Source organism: Salmo salar, chromosome 27, assembly GCF_965601325.2.
Source record: "Salmo salar chromosome 27, fSalSal1, whole genome shotgun sequence".
Lineage (NCBI taxonomy): Eukaryota > Metazoa > Chordata > Actinopteri > Salmoniformes > Salmonidae > Salmo > Salmo salar.
Window position 1 is genome coordinate 22,788,363 of NC_138317.1, and position 23,620 is coordinate 22,811,982.

Consider the following 23,620-nt stretch of genomic DNA (forward strand, 5'->3'; position numbering starts at 1 on the left):
CAATATTGATGAAATAATAAAACACTCATTATTAATAATAATAATATCCCTTTAAGAGTCCTTCTCCCCTGTATGCCTTTTAACTGTCACAGCTAGCAGAGAACTAGCTACATACTGTATGCACTTAAAGCTAGACTACACAGCAAAAAGTATGTGGACACCTGCTTGTTGAACATCTCATTTCAAAATCAAGGGCATTAATATGGAGTTGGTCCCTCTCCTTTGCTGCTATAACAGCCTCCACTCTTCTGGGAAGGCTTTCCACTAGATGTTGGAACATTGCTGCAGCGACTTGCTTCTATTCAGCCACAAGAGCATTAGTGAGGTCTGGCACTGATGTTGGGCGATTAGGCCTGGCTCCCAAAGAACAGTTCTTGTGCTGACGTTGCTTCGAGGCAGTTTGGAAACCGTAGTGAGTGACCTCTTCAGCACTCGGCGGTCCTGTTCTGTGAGCTTGTGTGGCCTAACACTTCGCGACTGAGCCATTGTTGCTCCTAGACGTTTCTACTTAACAATAACAGCACTTAGAGTTGACCGGGTCAGCTCTAGCAGGGTAGAAATTTGACGAACTGACTTGTTGGAAAGGTGGCATCCTATGACGATGCCACATTGAAAGTCACTGAGCTCTTCAGTACGGCCATTCAAGTGCCAATGTTTGTCTATGGAGATTGCATTGCTGTGTGCTCTATTTTATACACCTGTCAGCAACGGGTGTAGCTGACATAGCCAAATCCACTAATTTGAAGGGTGTCCACATACTTTTGGCAATGTAGTGTATATGGGTCATTCAACAGAAGTGCTTCAAATTGCTGTCCCCAGTCAAAAAAACTATTTCAAAAACGGATAAGTCTCCAAACTTAGGACATTTATTAACATCATGATTTATTCTAATTCATGCCAAGGCAATAACACACATATTGTTAAATTAATATAGTACAACATGTTTGTTGATATACTCATTTCTATTGGGGGGTGGCTGTCCCCACCCTGGCTCCTAAAATGTATGTTTGAAAACAAAGTGATTCATTATTTTTTAAATCTTTTTCACACTATTATTTCAATAGAACATATTGATTTGTTTTATTATTCAATTGAAAGATACTGCTACTTTATTGTAAAAAATCTTTCTCTAAAATATGATTTCCCCACTTTGTATGTCACTACCGAAACACACATTAAAAGACTGTAGAATGAATGTGACTTAAGCCACATCCCTACAACTATAATCAGGAAATGGGATTGCGTCCCTCTCCATCATAGCCACATGATGTGTCAATACCGAACATATAATATACAAAAAAATGGTATGTATTTGGAACAAAAATATATGTCCAAAATATTCAGTAGCTAGCTAGCTATGGTAACGAAAATCTGAAACGTCCACAACCGAAACAATTTGGTTGATTTTGGTATTGACATGATTGTTTTGTTAACTGACACTTTATTGTTAATCCACTGTATTTCTTTACATCTATTGAAAAAAACATCTGATAAGATAATCTACATTAAAGACATAGATAATTGTTTCTTCCTGGAAGTCAAATTAATTGGACAAAACCGCTTCTTCTCGCTTTAAATCAAGGACATACTATTGTAGCGAATTCGGGGGGGTAGCCCCGACCGGGACTCGAACCGAGGTCCAACGACTGTCAAGCCAATACCTTAACCGTTACGCCAAGAGGTTTAAGTGTTGAGTTAAGGTTGCTACAATATGGTATACAGTGGACAAGGTCCTCAGCCTAATCCCTCCTGCCACAAAAGTTACACAGTTACATGTCCCAATCAGCCAAAGTGTGTACGACACAGGCAGCCCAATTCTGATATTTTTGCCACTAATTGGTCTTTTGACCAAACACATCAGATCTTTCACATCAGCTCTTTTTCAGAGCTGATCTGATTGGTCAAAAGACCAATTAGCGAAAAAAAATGGCAGAATTGGTCTGCCTGTGTAAACGCAGCCACGTGCGAGAAGCTTGGTCTGTGAATACAGGGAACTTGTCCATGGGTCAGAGCCTGACATTGATGGTGAAATATGTCTCTGAATTACATTTAAAGGTTTTGAAAATCAGTTTAAAAATCTTGTTTTTATTAATTCATTCATTCATTGCAACTTTTTCACTGTTTTGGTAGTGAATAATTTAGTGCCAAGTAAGGAATTCACAAAACTATTTAAAATATGCAATACAAACAGTGTGTGAATAGTAGATATGTCTAAAACTAGGATACAAATTATATCTTTTTTTCTAACCCCAATTTGAATGAACCACTGTATTTTAACACTCGCCTATAATATAATAGCTAGCTATAGCAGGTGCGATTTGAGAAGTGTTTTGATAGTATTTAAACTCAGTATTATATTTTATCTACTAGTTCTTACCTTGGTTTCCTTCACCCCCACTGCACTCTGGTCAGAAGTATAGAATAAATTACATGTTATTTCATTAAGTAGCATTGCTTCCTCGACCTGTTGGACAATCAACAGAGATTGTGAAGAACGTTTCAATGAGGAACCCGTGTCAAGCCAACTAAAAAAAAGAACACGTTTAAACTGAGGACAGGTAGATGACAGAAAAGTAAGTGCAGAGAGAGAAAACAGGTGAGTAGTACACAAAATGCAAAGTGGAGTTTCCATGACAAGATTTAGGCTCAGGCTGAAGCATTTATTTTATACTTATGAACATTAATTTAATTAAAGGTATTCAGGTAAAACATTTTTGTAAAGTTCTTTTTTTTTGGGGGGGGGGAGGGGTTCAAATTGTACTGTTGTACGTCAAGGCTCACAAATCAGTTTATCAAAGCTGATATACAGTACCCTTCAAAAGTTTGGAAACACCTACTCATTCAAGGGTTTTTCTTATTTTCACTATTTTCTACATTGTAGAATAAAAGTGAAGACATCAAAACTACGAAATAACACATATGGAATCATGTAGCATCCAAAAAAGTGTTAAACAAATCAAAATATATTTTATATTTGAGGTTCTTCAAAGTAGCCATCCCTTGCCTTGATTTAAGCTTTGCACACTCTTGGCATTCTCTCAACCAGCTTCATGAGGTAGTCACCTGGAATGCATTTCAATTAACAGGTGTGCCTTGTTAAAAATTAATTTGTGGAATTTCTTTCCTTCACTAATTGTGTTTGAGCCAATCAATTGTGTTGTGACAAGGTTGGGGTGGTATACAGAAGATAGCCCTATTTGGTAAAAGACCAAGTCCATATTATGGCAAGAACAGCTCAAATAAGCAAAGAGTAACGACAGTCCATCATTACTTTAAGACATGAAGGTCAGTCAATCCGGAACATTTCAAGAACTTTGAAAGTTTCTTCAAGTGCAGTCGCAAAACCCATCAAGCGCTATGATGAAACTGGCTCTCATGAGGACCGCCACAGGAAAGGAAGACCCAGAGTTACCTCTGCTGCAGAGGATAAGTTCATTAGAATAACTGCACCTCAGATTGCAGCCAAAATAAATTCTTCACAGAGTTCAAGTAACAGACACATCTCAACATCAACTGTTCAGAGGAGACTGCGTGAATCAGGCCTTCATGGTTGAATTGCTGCAAAGAAACCACTACTAAATGACATGAATAAGAAGAAGAGACTTGCTTGGGCCAAGAAACACGAACAATGGACATAAGACTGGTGGAAATCTGTCCTTTGGTCTGATGAGTCCAAATTTGAGATTTTGGATTCTAACCGCCGTGTCTTTGTGAGACGCAGAGTAAGTGAACGGATGATCTCCGCATGTGTTGATTCCCACCGTGAAGCATGGAGCTGGTGGTGTGATGGTGCTTTGCTGGTGACACTGTGATTTATTTAGAATTCAAGGCACACTTAACCAGCATGGCTACCACAGCATTCTGCAGTGATACATCATCCCTTCCGTTTGCACTTAGTGGGACTATCATTTGTTTTTTAACAGGCCAATGACCCAAAACACACCTCCAGGCTGTATAAGGGCTATTTGGCCAGGTAGAGTGATGGAGTGCTGCATCAGATGACCTGGCCTCCACAATCACCCGACCTCAACCCAATTGAGATGGTTTGGGATGAGTTGGACCGCAGAGTGAAGGACAAACAGCCAACAAGTGCTCAGCATATGTGGGAACTCCTTCAGGACTGTTAGAAAAGCATTCCAGGTGAAGCTGGTTGAGAGAATGCCAAGAGTGTGCAAAGTTGTCATCAAGGCAAAGGGTGGCTAATTTGAAGAATCTAAAATCCAAAATATATTTTGATTTGTTTAACACTTTTCTGGTTACTACATGATTCCATATGTGTTATTTCATAGTTTTGATGTAGAAAATAGAAAAAAATAAAGTAAAAACCCATCAATGAGTAGGTTTGTCCAAACTTTTGACTGGTACTGTACATTACGATAATATAGTATAATGTAATACTGTAATACTAATATAATACCATATAATAATACAGTCTGCACAGGGACTACAGATGAAAATGTGTTGTTTAGCTAAATCTTGAACTATTACTAATCCAAAATAAATACATAAAATAAATTACAATTCAATATTTCTATACTGTATATGTGGCCTACTCAACAGTCTATAGTCCCGGCCTTGTGTCATCTCTACATGGAAACTCCAGGATAGAGTCAAAGAAACTGAGACAGACTTCAATCTGCAGAGGATGATTAGACTTTATGGAAAATAAAATCAATTGGTTAAAATGTGAGGAGTGAAATTATAAGGTAAGTACTGTTCACCACACAGCGAGAGATAGAAAGACAGAGAAAGAGAGAGAAAGCGAGAGAGATAGAAACAGTTATTCGTTTTTAGTATTTGTTTAGATGATTAAAGAACACTGTTTTAAAGGGGAGAGAAAGAAGAAAACAACAGGAATGGATTGTTCCGTTTTAAGTTAATGTCTGCTGCGTTGAGGAACACTTTCTCCAGCATCCAGCTAATTCTCCCCATTCTACAAGGAGATACAAAAAACATGGACATATTAACGTTGGGAACAGTGGTGGGTTGGGGATGGGATAGGAGGTAGGGAAGGGGACAAGAGAGGAATTGTGGGAACTGGGAATGTTTCACAGAACAGCCATGGTTGGTTAGACGCTGTCAGCCACGGAGGAGACGTCTCACCAAGAACTTGCGTTTCTGTTTCCAGTGGTTGCCCTGGGCGTTAGTTGACATGTGGGCCTCGGTGACCATGCGGATCAGGTCCCACTCCTCCTGGGACGGCTCAGGCCGGTCCCACACCGTCTTCTGGAGCTCATCCTTCCGCCGCCGCTCACGGTTCTCCTCGATCAACTTCCGCTTGGCGAGCCGCTTGCTGTCGTCCAGCACCACTGCGAGGAAGTGGTGGAGGTGTATAGGATGGGAGGGAGGGAGTGGTGGAGGTGTAGAGGATGGGAGGGAGTGGTGGAGGTGTAGAGGATGGGAGGGAGTGGTGAAGGTGTAGAGGATGGGAGGGAGTGGTGAAGGTGTAGAGGATGGGAGGGAGTGGTGAAGGTGTAGAGGATGGGAGGGAGTGGAGGAGAGTGAGGTGTTAGGGTTTGGGGGAAGGGTGAAGTGGTAGGGGGAGAGAGAGGGTCAAAGAGGGAAGCAAGGAGTCACGAACGGAGAGGGGATTGAGAGAAAGGGGATCAAGCGCACAAAGAAGCAAGAGAGTAAGTCTACAACAAGTTTAACTTCAAGGTTAAGTTTAAGCGTCAGACAATTAAAATCGTTGACATAGTGTCACGCGATAGAACGCTACATTGTAGCTGCTACCATCAGACAACCTGGCACATGTTAGTCCTATGCTAACCTCACCAGGTGGTAGTGATTATTTCCTGTATCAAAATCCTCATCAGCCTATCAAAGATCTTCAACTCTTTCTCCACAAACCAATGGCAGTTCTTAAAATAGGTCAACTCAGCCACCAGAGGGATACATGTAAAACTTGAATTTGGAGGGTTACATGAATCCCTCTTGTGGCCGACTTGACCTATTTTAAGAACTGCCACTGCTATTTTAAGAAATTAAATGTTCTATTGTTTGCAAGTATGGCCCCATACAATTCACAATACATACAATATACAATTCAAAACAAATGCACTCTGCCTCCGATATTTACACTGATAAAATCCATCATTAAAAACATTATCTGCCAATAGATAAACAATAATACAAATTCGATAACAGAAGTAAAAACAGAGAAAGCATGATAGAAATTGCACGATAAAAAAGAACGAAGAAGAGTATTTGTAAAGAGTAATGAAGGAGGCAGTCTATTCCTGTTATGAGGAGTCATGACATTAGCTCTCCCTATCTCTGTACTCTGAAATAGGCAGGTTAAGCAGCTCTCCGTGATGAGCCACCTGGCAGGCCAGGCGTGATTATCAAGTTCAGTTAACAGATCTTTCAGCTAGATTGGAGCGTATTTATTGAGACACATTTTTAGAGCAATCAGAACTAGTGCTAGTTAGTTCATTTGTTTAATCCGTTTTTTCCCCAGCTGCCATAGTGGTGGTAGTGAATGTCCTCAATTAAATATGAACGCTACATTATTATAATTGTATTATACATCTCACTCTAGAAGAAGGAACATCCTCTCTAAAAAGGTATTCTGGGGAACTAAACTAAGCAGAATACTACTTACAGTCTGTTGCCATGCCGACAGCGATGCACTTCTTGAAGCGACATTCCTGGCACTGGTTCCTGGTCACCTTATCGATGACGCACTTTGCCTCGTACTTACAAGCGTACGTCGGGTTCAGGTTCTTCTGGATCGTCCGCCGGAAGAAACCCTTTGGGAAAAAAAGATAAACTAAATGTTTGAAAGGGAATTTCCGGAACACAATGATCTAAAGAATGATATTTCATAGAATTTTTCCTTTTTGATGGATACTGCTGAAACCATGTCAGGGAGTTAAGTGTTGGTATTATTACATATGTTATTAATACATATGTCCAGTGTTGGTATTACCTTGCATCCTTCACAGGTGATACAGCGATAGTGATATCCTGTAGCTTTATCCCCACATACCACACATAACTCGTCCTTGTCCAGGTAACTGGGGATGTACCCTAACAAGACAGAAAGAGATCAAACGTAAACGCATCATATAGGGAAAGTTGTACAACTGAAAGCCTTCAACTGAAATGTGTCTTCCACATTTAACCCAACCCCTCTGAATCAGAGAGGTGCCATAATCGATATTCATGTCTTCGGGGCGCGGGGAACAGTGGGTTAACTGCCTTGCTCAGGGGTAGAACGACAGATCTTTACCTTGTCAGCTCAGGGATTGGATCCAGCAACCTTTCGGTTACTGGCCCAACGCTCTAACCACTAGGCTACCTGCCGCCCCATATAGGCCAGCGGCGATCTGTTAACAGGGACACAACTATACTTATGTTGGATACAAACAGCATTCAGAAACAACCAATTATGGATGCCAGGAACGCCTGTATGATTACCAGACAGATTTCCCTATGGGACAATAAAGTGTTCCCTTACTACTGTCAGACCACAAGCAGACCACTGAACATGATCTTTGTAAACACAGCAACATAGAAACAAAGAGGTGATTTCCACCAGATGTGTTTAACATCATTCATTTCAACACAAAGTTCTCCAAAAGGGCCTAAAGTGTGTAGCACTAAGAAGTTAAGAAGCAGAGGTAACAAGAGTTAAAAAGGTAGGGTCAGTGAGGGCAAGCCTGGGGGCTTAGCCCACTGAGAGAGGTGATCCAGCTCGGACACACGAGCAGGGTGGCATGCAGGGGGGCCGTCAGACTGCTGGACGGGAGGGGGGTAGGAAGAGAGGAGTAAGGTGGGGGCAAGGTCAAGAAATGATCAATACGAGTCGAGGGGAGTCAGGGCCAAGCCATCAACCAGCAAGCTCCAGCCTTCTGTTACCCTGTCTGTAGGCTTGCTCCCTGCACCAGCAATCAATACACACACACACACACACACACACACACACACACACACACACACACACACACACACACACACACACACACACACACACACACACACACACACACACACACACACACACACACACCACAAAATGCAACAGGTTCTCTGGCAGGTCAGTTCTGGCACGGTATGACACCTTAGGTCAACTTGGATTTACTCTAGTCCAAACTAAAGCCTGATCAAAGGAGCTCAGGTTGTCAACACAATTAATACCCACCCGTGAATTTAATAGCAAACCATTATGATAGACGTTAAGAACACTGCTCAGGACAATCAAATGCAGAGACATACTGACAACTCAGAAGTTTGCCAACAAGTCTTTTCAAAGTCCATGGACTTGTATTATGTTGGTGGTCTGAATTTGCCTTTAAACTTCAAAAGGGCTTAGTTTGAAAGTGAATACATAGTTCAATGTGCATAACTACAAACTGTTCCTAATGGGTTGACTTCTCAACCGATAAACTCACAGTACTCAGTGTTTATGTGTTAATAACCATATAGTATCAGAATCACTACGATTATAGTGTATCAAAAGTCACTACGATATTATATATACACATATGAGCAAGGTTCAACACTGAAACGGTTTGCAATGAGATAAATCACTGTTCACGCCAAGCTAGAGACGAGCATACATCAAATACCATCACGCCACCGGGTTAGTCCCTACCTTTCAGCTTGCCATGCCATCACAATAATCCCTAGTACTTCCAGGTTCTACTGCCAGAAGCACGGCTCCCTAGTCCCAACTCCCTACCTTTCTTGTTGACCTCTTGCATCCACTGCATGTGGGAGAAGTCAGGCTTCCCCTCAGAATAGTAGTCGGGCTGGTGGTTGTAGTGGCTGAGAGGCACTTCCATGGTGCAGTATTCACTTTTGAACACGGGGTTGGGTCCTGGGTAGGAGCAGGCGTAGGGCTGGCTGGGGGGCCAAGCCTGCTCCATGCAGGGAGGGTGGATCTGGTGCATGGGCTGGGGCTCACAGTGCCCGTACCCCCCGGGACCATCACCTCCATACATGCAGTACTCCCCACCGCCCTGCATCGGGTAGCCACCGCCCACGCCATGAGGCATCTCATACATGTCAGGCATGCAGTAGTTCATGATGGCCAACGACTGCACCGAAGGCAGGTAGGCTCATACAAAAAGCTGATGACGACCAAAAAAATAAGAAAAGAAGCCTGGAGTCAATGTTACGTATCAACTCAGAGCTAAGCCTAATTAATTCAGCGTTATGTTAAATTAGTCTAGATAAATAATGAAACGATTGATACGGATATGATAACATACTGTGTACGGAGCAGGTAGGGGCTATGTTGGTAGAATGAGTCTTATATACCGAGTCCTTGGGCCCACCCCTACAGTACAACCCCTAGCACGTACTCGCCCGGCCCCACCCCACCCCACAGTGCCCTACCAGCCGAATGGGGCAGGAGCTTTATGACGACGTGAGATTTCTAATCTGACTCTGTAAATCCCAGAAGTGGAACAGACAGACAGCAACAAGATGGTGATGTTCTCGCAGATTAAAGCCTTGATTGATGTGCCTCACCAACCACCATCACCTAGTCATAGACATATGGTGCCGTGCCGCTGGCAGAAGTTAACAACAAACAAAGACAGTACAAAATAACAAAAGAAAAGTAATCCAAAATACTTTTCTGGCATAAGAGTATGAATAAGTAGTAGCGGACAGTCTTGGGAGAAGTTTAGTTTGGTTCGTCAACACCTGGTGAGTCAATTCAATTTAACACTTAGATCTGGATGATAAACAATATCATGCACATTAGAGTTCAAATCTCAGAATAATCGGGTTTAGCCTTCTTAGGCCTATTTCAGTGATTTATGTCACACAAACTCAAAACACCTGCCTTCAATTCACATCAATCTACATGAATCCCACGTAATCCCAAACTTTTCACTGGTAATAAAGTAAAACTTAAGACTTCACTTCAGACTAGAATAGAATAGTTCATTTACAAGGGTTAAGTTATACCACCATTGTCATAAAATGAAGACCACCTCACTGTAATCCATGATGGACAACACAACCCAGCTAAAAACAACTTGCTTACTAGGTCAGTGAAACATCCGGAACTTCTATAACTCATTAGAAACACCTGCATACCCCGTGAATTACTGATTATAATCTAGCAATACCCTTTCACAAGTGTATTACAATTATAATATCACAGGAGCTAAGTGCAATGGTTCAAGATCATATACAATTATCAAATGTTGAAATAAATGGAATACTGAAGTTATATTCTCCTGCTGTTGATTGCATATTACTTTCTTCTTTGAGTCAGAATATAAGAAAGAAACAAAAGTATTTATTCTCTGATACTCTGATATAGTTTGATCAACAGGTTACATTTCAATGGGAGGCGCCATGTGCCAAACCACCTTATCGTATGTTAATCTTCAGACATTCAGCCATATTGATTATGGTATTGATTATGGTTCACAGGATAAGCCTTATGGCAGAGGGGAAGGCGGTAGCGATATTTTCTAATTGGACAATCAAAGTAGACGGACTAACTAAGTACAAACATATGCTTGATCACACTTAAGGTTATTTTCTTGCTAAGATATGATTGGCTAAACCTCTTTACGACAACTTTGAAACACACTACATGTTACTTAATAAAGTTCCAAAAATAATAAAGTAATAATAACTACGTCCAAATAACTATATCAGAGTTTCAAGTAGTGATGGATCACTTGATATTACTCAGTTTAATAACTGAAATAGTTTTTAGTTAACATTAGGTCTAGTGGACATATAACTGCTAGAGGTCTACAAGTCAATAATCATTTCAAATTGAAAGAAGAAATACATTTAATATCAATTCAGTCCTAACAAGTCAGTCAAGCAAACAACACCAAATAGCTACAGTATTGTTCCACATTACTAACCATTAGCTGACCAATGACAACCAAGACTCCTGGCCTACAGAATAACAATAGCATATACAGTGAGACAGAGATGTTAAGTATTCTGCTGTTCACCTTGTCCCCATTTACACGCAACAAAAACTTTTAGAACTCAATCGAGTTTTAAATCTTAATGAAATTGATTTCTTAATTAGGCATACAGTAGTTTCCCTAAAACGTTCATTGTTTATATGAATAAATAATGTACCATTATATTAATCAAATATTGTCTTATACTTTTAGAATTCACAAAGTGTATTTGTCTTTATCGCACCCAATTAACCAACCAATCAATTGACTGATGTTTGATATAGGAATACTTAACTGCAGTGGAATCACACGCCAACGGACACGTAACTGACAAAGTAACGGAAACAGCTGAGTTAACGAGGGATACAAAGGGATACAAGGAAAGCAGGTGCTTCCACACAGTTGTGGTTCCTGAGTTAATTAAACAATTATTTCAATATTTAATTAGGTGTACATTTTGCAGATATTCTAATAATTGAACAATCAATGGCCATGCTCTTATTGATAGCTATTACAGCTTTTTTCAATTGCTAACAAGCATTGGTCAATACAGAAGCCACTTTTTCAAAACTCTTCACACAGTCTGCATGACCAACATGCATCTTGGCCAAACAGTTCATCTCACCTCCAAAACTCACCCAAACTACCAAAACAATTTATACATGTCTCAATATAAGCTTGTTCGACCATTACACTGGCAACAATTCTCACTCAGAAAGCATACATTGTCCCTCATAACACACTGAGCTAAAAACCACTAACAGGGAGCATTACATAAATGATGAACTTTTCTCTTTGAAGTTTGAATGATTTTTCACATAAATCAGTATTTCATCATAGAATAATAATAACACCATTTCACTTTATTGACTGTACTAAAGTATATGTAACAAGAATGAATCAGAAATGCAGCAATTTGCTTCAATAGCTTTTATTTTTTCTATATCTTTGCATATAGTAATTTACTTGTGAAAAATAAAAAGTTGAAACAAAAAACTAATTCCTGAAATTCCAGGACTGCAATAATAATTAAAAAAAACATCATCAACATGTATAGTATAATCACTCATACTGTACAGTACTGTGAGGGTTCTAGTTCTCATCAACATGTATAGTATAATCACTCATACTGTACAGTACTGTGAGGGTTCTAGTTCTCATCAACATGTATAGTATAATCACTCATACTGTACAGTACTGTGAGGGTTCTAGTTCTCATCAACATGTATAGTATAATCACTCATACTGTACAGTACTGTGAGGGTTCTAGTTCTCACCAACATGTATAGTATAATCACTCATACTGTACAGTACTGTGAGGGTTCTAGTTCTCATCAACATGTATAGTATAATCACTCATACTGTACAGTACTGTGAGGGTTCTAGTTCTCATCAACATGTATAGTATAATCACTCATACTGTACAGTACTGTGAGGGTTCTAGTTCTCATCAACATGTATAGTATAATCACTCATACTGTACAGTACTGTGAGGGTTCTAGTTCTCATCAACATGTCTAGTATAATCACTCATACTGTACAGTACTGTGAGGGTTCTAGTTCTCACCAACATGTATAGTATAATCACTCATACTGTACAGTACTGTGAGGGTTCTAGTTCTCATCAACATGTATAGTATAATCACTCATACTGTACAGTACTGTGAGGGTTCTAGTTCTCATCAACATGTATAGTATAATCACTCATACTGTACAGTACTGTGAGGGTTGTAGTTCTCATCAACATGTATAGTATAATCACTCATACTGTACAGTACTGTGAGGGTTCTAGTTCTCATCAACATGTATAGTATAATCACTCATACTGTACAGTACTGTGAGGGTTCTAGTTCTCATCAACATGTATAGTATAATCACTCATACTGTACAGTACTGTGAGGGTTCTAGTTCTCATCAACATGTCTAGTATAATCACTCATACTGTACAGTACTGTGAGGGTTCTAGTTCTCATCAACATGTATAGTATAATCACTCATACTGTACAGTACTGTGAGGGTTCTAGTTCTCATCAACATGTCTAGTATAATCACTCATACTGTACAGTACTGTGAGGGTTCTAGTTCTCACCAACATGTATAGTATAATCACTCATACTGTACAGTACTGTGAGGGTTCTAGTTCTCATCAACATGTCTAGTATAATCACTCATACTGTACAGTACTGTGAGGGTTCTAGTTCTCATCAACATGTGTAGTATAATCACTCATACTGTACAGTACTGTGAGGGTTCTAGTTCTCATCAACATGTGTAGTATAATCATTCATACTGTACAGTACTGTGAGGGTTCTAGTTCTCATCAACATGTATAGTATAATCACTCATACTGTACAGTACTGTGAGGGTTCTAGTTCTCATCAACATGTATAGTATAATCACTCATACTGTACAGTACTGTGAGGGTTCTAGTTCTCATCAACATGTATAGTATAATCACTCATACTGTACAGTACTGTGAGGGTTCTAGTTCTCACCAACATGTATAGTATAATCACTCATACTGTACAGTACTGTGAGGGTTCTAGTTCTCATCAACATGTATAGTATAATCACTCATACTGTACAGTACTGTGAGGGTTCTAGTTCTCATCAACATGTATAGTATAATCACTCATACTGTACAGTACTGTGAGGGTTCTAGTTCTCATCAACATGTATAGTATAATCACTCATACTGTACAGTACTGTGAGGGTTCTAGTTCTCATCAACATGTATAGTATAATCACTCATACTGTACAGTACTGTGAGGGTTCTAGTTCTCATCAACATGTATAGTATAATCACTCATACTGTACAGTACTGTGAGGGTTCTAGTTCTCATCAACATGTCTAGTATAATCACTCATACTGTACAGTACTGTGAGGGTTCTAGTTCTCACCGACATGTATAGTATAATCACTCATACTGTACAGTACTGTGAGGGTTCTAGTTCTCATCGACATGTATAGTATAATCACTCATAATGTACAGTACTGTGAGGGTTCTAGTTCTCACCAACATGTATAGTATAATCACTCATACTGTACAGTACTGTGAGGGTTCTAGTTCTCATCGACATGTATAGTATAATCACTCATACTGTACAGTACTGTGAGGGTTCTAGTTCTCACCAACATGTATAGTATAATCACTCATACTGTACAGTACTGTGAGGGTTCTAGTTCTCACCAACATGTATAGTATAATCACTCATACTGTACAGTACTGTGAGGGTTCTAGTTCTCATCAACATGTCTAGTATAATCACTCATACTGTACAGTACTGTGAGGGTTCTAGTTCTCACCAACATGTATAGTATAATCACTCATACTGTACAGTACTGTGAGGGTTCTAGTTCTCATCAACATGTCTAGTATAATCACTCATACTGTACAGTACTGTGAGGGTTCTAGTTCTCATCAACATGTATAGTATAATCACTCATACTGTACAGTACTGTGAGGGTTCTAGTCCTCATCTACATGTATAGTATAATCACTCATACTGTACAGTACTGTGAGGGTTCTAGTTCTCATCGACATGTATAGTATAATCACTCATACTGTACAGTACTGTGAGGGTTCTAGTCCTCATCGACATGTATAGTATAATCACTCATACTGTACAGTACTGTGAGGGTTCTCATCAACATGTATAGTATAATCACTCATACTGTACAGTACTGTGAGGGTTCTAGTTCTCATCGACATGTATAGTATAATCACTCATACTGTACAGTACTGTGAGGGTTCTAGTTCTCACCAACATGTATAGTATAATCACTCATACTGTACAGTACTGTGAGGGTTCTAGTTCTCATCAACATGTATAGTATAATCACTCATACTGTACAGTACTGTGAGGGTTCTAGTTCTCATCAACATCACATCTTATGTTTTCTCTGGCGATGTATCTTGGAAAGTATCTTCTGGAATGTCTAATCCAACCCTGGCAGTCTTCAGGAGAAATGTCTCCACACCCTGCATTCATGGCATCCAGTAAGGACATCTGGTCATGTGGATGGTGGTTATAAACCTTCCACCTCCACACAGAGAAACTCCTCTGTGGGGTTTAGGAAGGGGGAGTATGGAGGCAGGAATAGTACTGACATCCTGGGATGTGCAGTAAACCAGTCTGACTGCAGCAGAGTGGTGGAATGCCACATTATCCCACACAACAACGAAGGTAGGGGAGTTTCTTGCTCCTCTCTCCTTCGCTGGCACAAGTCGATTATGCAGGTCCTCCAGAAAATAAATGAGCCTCTCTGTATTGTAGGGGCCAATGAGTGGTTTGTGTAACAGCAAACCATCATGGGACAGTGCTGCACACATTGTGATGTTAGCTCCTCTCTGGCCTGGGACATCCACGGTTGCTCTCTATCCAATCACATTTCTTCCCCTGCGGCGTGTTTTTGCCAGGTTGAATCCAGCTTCATCAACAAAGATGAATGTATGTGTAGTTTGCATGGCTTCCATCTCCTTTACTCTCTAAAATAGAGTAAATCCACAGTTTTACAGTACTTTACATTATGCATAGCTGTGTATGTACCCTGTTTGGTTATTGAACAGACATCTGACCTGGACATATTGATACCGGAGTTCCTTCACACGTTCACCGTTTCTCTCAAAGGCTACAGCGTACAACTGCTTCATCCTTATTTTATGTTTCTCTAGGACTCTGGCAATTGTTGTTCTGCTGTCCGTATTCACACTCCCAAAAGTGATATTGTCTGCCCGCACTCTGTCCCGAATTTCCAGCAGTTTTATTGCATTGTTGCCAATTACCATGTCAACAATGGCAATTCCCTGTGCATCTGATAGGTAGCTTTATAGGCTAGAGAATGCAATGTATATTTACTACCTCTGCCTCTCTCTCCTGTGGGAGGCAACCTTTGGATCCTACTGAAAAACACAAATCAATATATACTGCTCAAAAAAATAAAGGGAACACTTAAACAACACATCCTAGATCTGAATGAAAGAAATAATCTTATTAAATACTTTTTTCTTTACATAGTTGAATGTGCTGACAACAAAATCACACAAAAATAATCAATGGAAATCCAATTTATCAACCCATGGAGGTCTGGATTTGGAGTCACACTCAAACTTAAAGTGGAAAACCACACTACAGGCTGATCCAACTTTGATGTAATGTCCTTAAAACAAGTCAAAATGAGGCTCAGTAGTGTGTGTGGCCTCCACGTGCCTGTATGACCTCCCTACAACGCCTGGGCATGCTCCTGATGAGGTGGCAGATGGTCTCCTGAGGGATCTCCTCCCAGACCTGGACTAAAGCATCCGCCAACTCCTGGACTGTCTGTGGTGCAACGTGGCGTTGGTGGATGGAGCGAGACATGATGTCCCAGATGTGCTCAATTGGATTCAGGTCTGGGGAACGGGCGGGCCAGTCCATAGCATCAATGCCTTCCTCTTGCAGGAACTGCTGACACACTCCAGCCACATGAGGTCTAGCATTGTCTTGCATTAGGAGGAACCCAGGGCCAACCGCACCAGCATATGGTCTCACAAGGGGTCTGAGGATCTCATCTCGGTACCTAATGGCAGTCAGGCTACCTCTGGCGAGCACATGGAGGGCTGTGCGGCCCCCCAAAGAAATGCCACCCCACACCATGACTCACCCACCGCCAAACCGGTCATGCTGGAGGATGTTACAGGCAGCAGAACGTTCTCCACGGCGTCTCCAGACTGTCACGTCTGTCACATGTGCTCAGTGTGAACCTGCTTTCATCTGTGAAGAGCACAGGGCGCCAGTGGCGAATTTGCCAATCTTGGTGTTCTCTGGCAAATGCCAAACGTCCTGCACGGTGTTGGGCTGTAAGCACAACCCCCACCTGTGGACGTCGGGCCCTCATACCACCCTCATGGAGTCTGTTTCTGACCGTTTGAGCAGACACATGCACATTTGTGGCCTGCTGGAGGTCATTTTGCAGGGCTCTGGCAGTGCTCCTCCTGCTCATCCTTGCACAAAGGCGGAGGTAGCGGTCCTGCTGCTGGGTTGTTGCCCTCCTACGGCCTCCTCCACGTCTCCTGAAGTACTGGCCTGTCTCCTGGTAGCGCCTCCATGCTCTGGACACTACGCTGACAGACACAGCAAACCTTCTTGCCACAGCTCGCATTGATGTGCCATCCTGGATGAGCTGCACTACCTGAGCCACTTGTGTGGGTTGTAGACTCCGTCTCATGCTACCACTAGAGTGAAAGCACCGCCAGCATTCAAAAGTGACCAAAACATCAGCCAGGAAGCATAAGAACTGAGAAGTGGTCTGTGGTCACCACCTGCCGAACCACTCCTTTATTGGGGGTGTCTAGCTAATTGCCTATAATTTCCACCTGTTGTCTATTCCATTTGCACAACAGCATGTGAAATGTATTGTCAATCAGTGTTGCTTCCTAAGTGGACAGTTTGATTTCACAGAAGTGTGATTGACTTGGAGTTACATTGTGTTGTTTAAGTGTTCCCTTTATTTTTTGGAGCAGTGTATTTCAAAATGTCAGTACATGTAAAAATGTGAACATATTGTATTGTACTGTAATATGTAGTTCAATTACATTGAAGGATGCACATCTCACCTGTTGTTTTGCCAGAAAATGTGTACTATTGATGCAACTGTTGAACGCTGCAGATTTGGTTGCACTCTTAAACCAGCCTCTCTCAGAGAGACCAGGGTTTACAACATGGTCAATAATTGGGGCCCTTATCTCATCAGAGACCCCCAGCTCTTGGTCTTTGTCCTCCACACATTCTCCCTCTCCCTGCCACTCTTCTTTCCCCACCAACCGGTCTTCCTTGATCCATGTTTCCAAACTAAACCATTCCTAAGCCGTCCTCTTTTGTCTGTTTGGTAACGAGACTAAAAACAGGACACTTGGGTGGGCTTTCAGCTGAAATTGCAATCAGCTGTGTTTGGAATGATTAAATATTCTGATGAGATTTTCTATATGTTTTAATCTGGTTAGTGCAGAAATGCACAACATTTGCCATCATTTTGTTTTGAATGTGTTTTCAACAGTTTTGGAAACAGTGTGTTGGCATTTGAAAACGAGCTGAAAATATATAGTTTTGCAGGTGGTGGAGTATGAATGAGAAAAGAGTTAATCGATTTCGGAGAATGTGGTCATTGAATGCATTTTGTTTGTGTGAAAGCAATGAAAAATGATTCACAGTTTGGTCCACATACACTTCTGTTTCGCTGACTGTGTGAAGAGTTTTGACAATGTGACTTCAGTTTTGACCAATGCATGTTAGCAATTAAAAAAACCTGTAACTAAACATTAATTATAGACTAAACAGAGCAGGTAACAAGGTAACAAGTCAAATATTTTACCTGGCTATGTGCCAATGATACATACTTATTAAGATTAATAAATTATTGCATCTAATTAATTCAAATCTAATAACCACAAATAATTGTAAATGTATAATTGTATTATTTTACACACTTTTCAGTCAGTTTCAATACTGAAATATATGTGTTCTTAAAACAAACGTGCTGAAGCTTAAATACGGTGCACTCAGAAAGTATTCAGACCCCTTTTTCCACATTTTGTTACGTTACAACCTTATTCTAAAATGGATTAAATTGATTTTTCCCGTCATCTATCTACACACAATACCCCATAATGACAAAGCAAAAACATTTTTTACATTTTTTTAAACATTTTTGCTAATTTATAAAAATTAAAAACTAAAATATTACATTTACATAAGTATTCAGACCCTTCACTCAGTATTAAAGTATTTTAGGTATAATGCTACAAGCTTGGCACACCATTCTTCTCTGCAGATCCTCTCAAGCTCTGTCAGGTTGGATGGGGAGCGTCGCTGCACAACTATTTTCAGGTCTCTCCAGAGATGTTCGATCGGGTTCAAGTCCGGGCTCTGGCTGGGCCACTCAAGGACATTCAGAGACCTGTCCCGAAGCCACTCATGCGTTGTCTTGGCTGTATGCTTAGGGTCGTTGTCCTGTTGGAATGTGAACCTACGCCCCAGTCCTGAGGTCCTGAGCACTCTGGAGCAGGTTTTCATCAAGGATCTTTCTGTACTTTGCTCCGTTCATCTTTCCCTTGATCCTGACTAATCTCCCAGTCCCTGCCGCTGAAAAATATCCCCACAGCATAATGCGGCCACCGCCATGCTTCACCGTGGGGATGGTGCAAGGTTTTCTCCAGATGTGACGTTTGGCATTCAGGCCAAAGAGTTCAATCTTGGTTTCATCAGACCAGAGCATCTTGTTTCTCATGGTCTGAGAGTCCTTTAAGTGCCCTTTAGCAAACTCCAAGCGGGCTGTCATGTGCCTTTTACTGAGGTGTGGCTTCCGTCTGGCCACTCTACCATTAAGGCCTGATTGGTGGAATGCTGCAGAGATGGCTGTCCTTCTGGAATGTTCTCCCATCTCCACAGAGGAACTCTGGAGCTCTGTCAGAGTGACCATCAGGTTCTTGTTCACCTCCCTGATCAAGGCCCTTCTCCCCGATTGCTCAGTTTGGCTGGGCTGCCAGCTGTTGGAAGATTCTTGGTGGTTCCAAACTTATTCCATTTAAGAATGATGAAGGCCACTGTGTTCTTGGAGACCTTCAATGCTGCAGATATTTTTTGGTACCCTTCCCCAGATCTGTGCCTCGACACAATCCTGTCTCTGAGCTCTATGGACAAATCCTTCGACCTCATGGCTTGGTTTTTGCTCTGACATTCACTGTCAACTGTGGGACCTTATATAGACAGGTGTGTGCCTTTCCAAATCATGTCCAATCAATTGACTTTACCACAGGTGGACTCCTATCAAGTTGTAGAAACATCTCAAGGATGATCAATGGAAACAGGATGCACCTGAGCTCAATTTCCAGTCTCATAGCAAAGGACCTGAATACTTATGTAAATAAGGTATTTCAGTTTTTTATTTCTAAAAACCTGTTTTCACATTGTCATTATGAGGTATTGTGTGTAGATTGATGAGGAAAATATGTCCTTTAATCGATCTTAGAATAAGGCTGTAACGTTACAAAATGTGGAAAAAGGGAAGGGTCTGAAAACATTCCGAGTGCACTGTAAATGTAGATTAATCATGCCATAAATGCATACACATTTTCTCTTTCTTCTTCTCTATTTTCATTACTAGACTGATGGATACACAGTTAAATGTGCATATAAGGCGATTCTGAACAATCAATTAATTAATCAATGAAGATGCTGAACAGACGTGTGTTTACAAGACAAAGACGCATTTTAATCACCTAACCACAGTGTATGTGTCCCAAATGGCACCCTATTCCCTTTTTAGTGCACTACTTTTGACCAGAGTACATAGAATTTTTGGTTAAACAGTGAACTGTAAAGGGAATAGGGTGCCATTTGGGACGCAGGCAGTGGATCCTTAAAAAGAACCCTCTAAATAGATGTATCCACGTGACCAGCCATCCTTTTGTGACCAGTGACACACCAACGGAGTTGGGCTCAGACGACTGTGGCTAAGACTGTAACACGATCAACACATAACAGCTGCTAAAAGTAAGGCCCTTTGAGGTAAATCTGCTCCTAAAGAGGCCCTTGATACCAGTTTAACTTTTTGATGAGGTGAAGTCCTCTGTGGCCCTTAATCTCATTCGTGTTTCTTAGAGGACTCGAGACAGAAATGTCAAGTGTCTATCAGACACTATAAATCCTGTCAATACTCTGCAATCTGTTCTAGATAAGTGTATTGTTCTGTTTGGGGTGTTTTGTTTCCCTCTTTTTCCATCTGTCTTTTTGTATTGTTATTTGTATATAGTGTTACTATTGTTTAATCTGAGGAGTTGATCGGTGTAGAGCTAGAACTTGTTTTTAACCTGACCTACAACCCAAATATTATCTGAATCAGAATCACCTTTATTCGCTAAGTACATTTACACTGAATTTTACTTGGTGATATGGTGCTGGTAGCAGTAGACAACATATGGAGACAGAAACAGACAGAGGAATTTACACAAAGTTTACATACATTATATATTAAAAAAAAGTTAAGTGAACATAGAATATAGAAGTGAATTATAGTTTTACACCGAATTGAAACAGACTATAAACACACTTCACACTGATCAACTTGTTTCCTTTGGGATTGCATACTTTCTGGACCAAAATGGCCATGTATATAAAATAATCATTAATGATATAGCTCTTACAGAAATACAGAAAAAGTCAGGTATATATTCTGTTCTCAATACATTTTTTCCCCATAATGTTTCAATAGTAATGACTCTAGACAGATCCTTCAGGATTGACTGATCAAATAAAAGGTTCATTCATTAGTTCCTTTGGTCTACTGGGTTGCACCACCATGAAATGCACATCTTAAACTGGCACTAAGTAACTGTAATTGAGTACTAACGTTTCAGAGAGCAGAGTTTTTTTGTATCCACTCTTCTGATGACATGATCTACTCTACAAACCCTTCAAAGAGGTCGAGCTGCTTACTACTAAAACTCCAAATACCCAAAACAGCCACGGTCATTCAACAATCAAATACGGTATTGTAAAAAGGCATAATTTCAACCTTAGATGCCATGCACACACCATAGATATGCTATTTCTTCATAAGCAGCATAAAATCGCTCTTTCACTAAATTGAAATCTCTCCTGAATTTAAAATAATAAATAAAACTATATATATAAACATAAACACTGATATCTACTCAAAACTCACCCAAAGCATGGGAGCATTTGAGGAGCAAGACTGGTTGCTCCTTCAGACACAGGCATTGCCAGGCTTGAACCGTTAACTGGTCCACGGAGGTGAGGTGACCATTTTTCCAAAATAAGCATTTCGGCTCATATGCTATTTCCGAGGTCTCACAGAAAGGTCAGTGGATCTATGAGTATGAGTATATACAGTATATCCTCTTGGTGGTAATGCCCCATGGCCCAACCTTGGTTGTCCAGTCCAGTCCAGTCCATCCAGGTTCTCAGCAACAACATTCCCGGGAGAGTCTTCAACCTCGTTCCTCAGCACCTGTCGATACTGGAAGCCGAAGCAGGCTTGTCCCTAATATATTCCCTCCCTGATCGATCACTTGAGGTCTCAGAGGGTTCAAAGCTGGTCAAGAACAATTTTCAGATGGCAGGCTTCAGTCTTGCAAGGATAGGGCCTGGTTTGACATGTTATCCTGAGCCAGATGTCCCCGTCCAACACCGTGTTACCTGAGAAGGACACCAGGCTAACACCAGGCCCCTGGACAACCTCCCCTCACAAGGCTGGGGTGAGCCCAGGCAAACCATTGGAGAGGCCCAATGATTCTGAATTAACACAACAGCGTTCACCCCAAAGCGAGTGAGGCAAAAGTCTATTAGGTTTATCACTATACTAGCTCACATGTGTCAAGGGTGTTAACATTCAATAACAATATTCTTTTCCTGGGGGTTTCTGCTTGTTGTTTTGTACCACTAATGACACTTTTATCTTTTATGGTACTAAACATATATTTATACACTTCCATCAATAGTGCTGGCTAGTGTGATAATTTGAAGTTCCAACGGTTTTCAAAAGTTGGTTATCTATAAAGTAATTTGTGCCACAACAGTGCACAGTGCTGCCTGATCATGTTCATACCTCCTACTACTACTAGATCTACTACTACTACATCAACTACTACTACTACATCTACTACTACTACTACATCTACTACATCTACATCTACTACTACTAGATCTACTACTACTAGATCTACAACTACTACTACATCAACTACTACTACATCTACTACTACTACATCTACATCTACTACTACTAGATCTACTACTACTACTACTACAACATCAACTACTACTACATCTACTACTACTACTACATCAACTACTACTACATCTACTACTACTACTACTACTACTACATCTACTACATCTACTACTACTAGATACTTTTTCAGTTGTAAATGTCCGCACATTATCAACGTGCTCACAGTGCTGAGAAGCCTTCTCAGAACAGGACTTATGTTGTTTGGGTGAATCTCAGGCCATGGGGTCATGAGTGTCATAGTTAATGACAAGCAGATGCTCGTAGTCAATACTGCTAACTAGTCAGGCCCAAATCACCCAACATGTCGGAAACTGATTGAGTAGCTCAATAAAGTCACTAAGAAATGTTAAATATGCTATTATCTGGTTCATTGTCTTGTATAGATATTTGTACTAAAATACCAAAGTTAGAGGTTGGTGACAGTGGCCAGGTAACCAAAACCAAAGCATGGATTGAAGTCTTTTCTCATCCATAGACTGCTTACAGGTCAAGGAAACAAATAGGTTATTTTTCTAATTTGGGTGAACTGTCCCTTACACTGTCCGTTAATGTGTGTTAATACGTGCTAATGGTAATCTGACATCTGTACACCAAATGGACAACAAAACAACAGCAGAATGAGCTGACGCAGTTGAATGAGACAACATGAGTCATCATGACCAGCTGGGAAAAACTTGAATTTTGGAGATAAATGAATCTGAATCCAGTCTCTTCATCACCCCCCCCCCCCCCCCCCCCATCCCCCTTCTCCTGTTCGTTACTGTTAATCACCTATCAAGATGTACTGTTTGAAGCAATGACTCAATGATGCAATTACGTGCCTCTAATGACACCCAATGCACTAATTTTGACCAGATCTCCATTGGGCTCTGGTCCTTCACTGTCATTTGGGATGACTAAGTGATGCCTTGACAGAATTATCTGGGGGAAAGAT

General features: G+C 40.7%; 1 protein-coding gene across 10 annotated transcripts in view; it reads right to left on the reverse strand.

The window, feature by feature from the left end:
* The window catches only part of LOC106588669 (thyroid hormone receptor beta), a 145,382-nt gene that overhangs the window by 12,284 nt on the left and 109,478 nt on the right, over positions 1–23,620 (reverse strand). For 5 of the 10 annotated variants that reach the window (XM_014177883.3, XM_014177882.3, XM_014177884.3 and 2 more), the window contains exons 6-9: positions 6,932–7,032; positions 6,605–6,752; positions 5,104–5,309; positions 2,378–2,464 (exon numbers count right to left, since the gene is read on the reverse strand). In XM_014177883.3, coding sequence (XP_014033358.1) covers positions 2,378–2,464; positions 5,104–5,309; positions 6,605–6,752; positions 6,932–7,032 — 542 coding nt within the window. Of the gene's footprint in view, positions 1–2,377; positions 2,465–5,103; positions 5,310–6,604; positions 6,753–6,931; positions 7,033–8,686; positions 9,220–23,620 lie in introns of those variants that run through there. The other 5 variants (XM_014177879.3, XM_014177880.3, XM_014177886.3 and 2 more) reach the window with 5 other exon arrangements.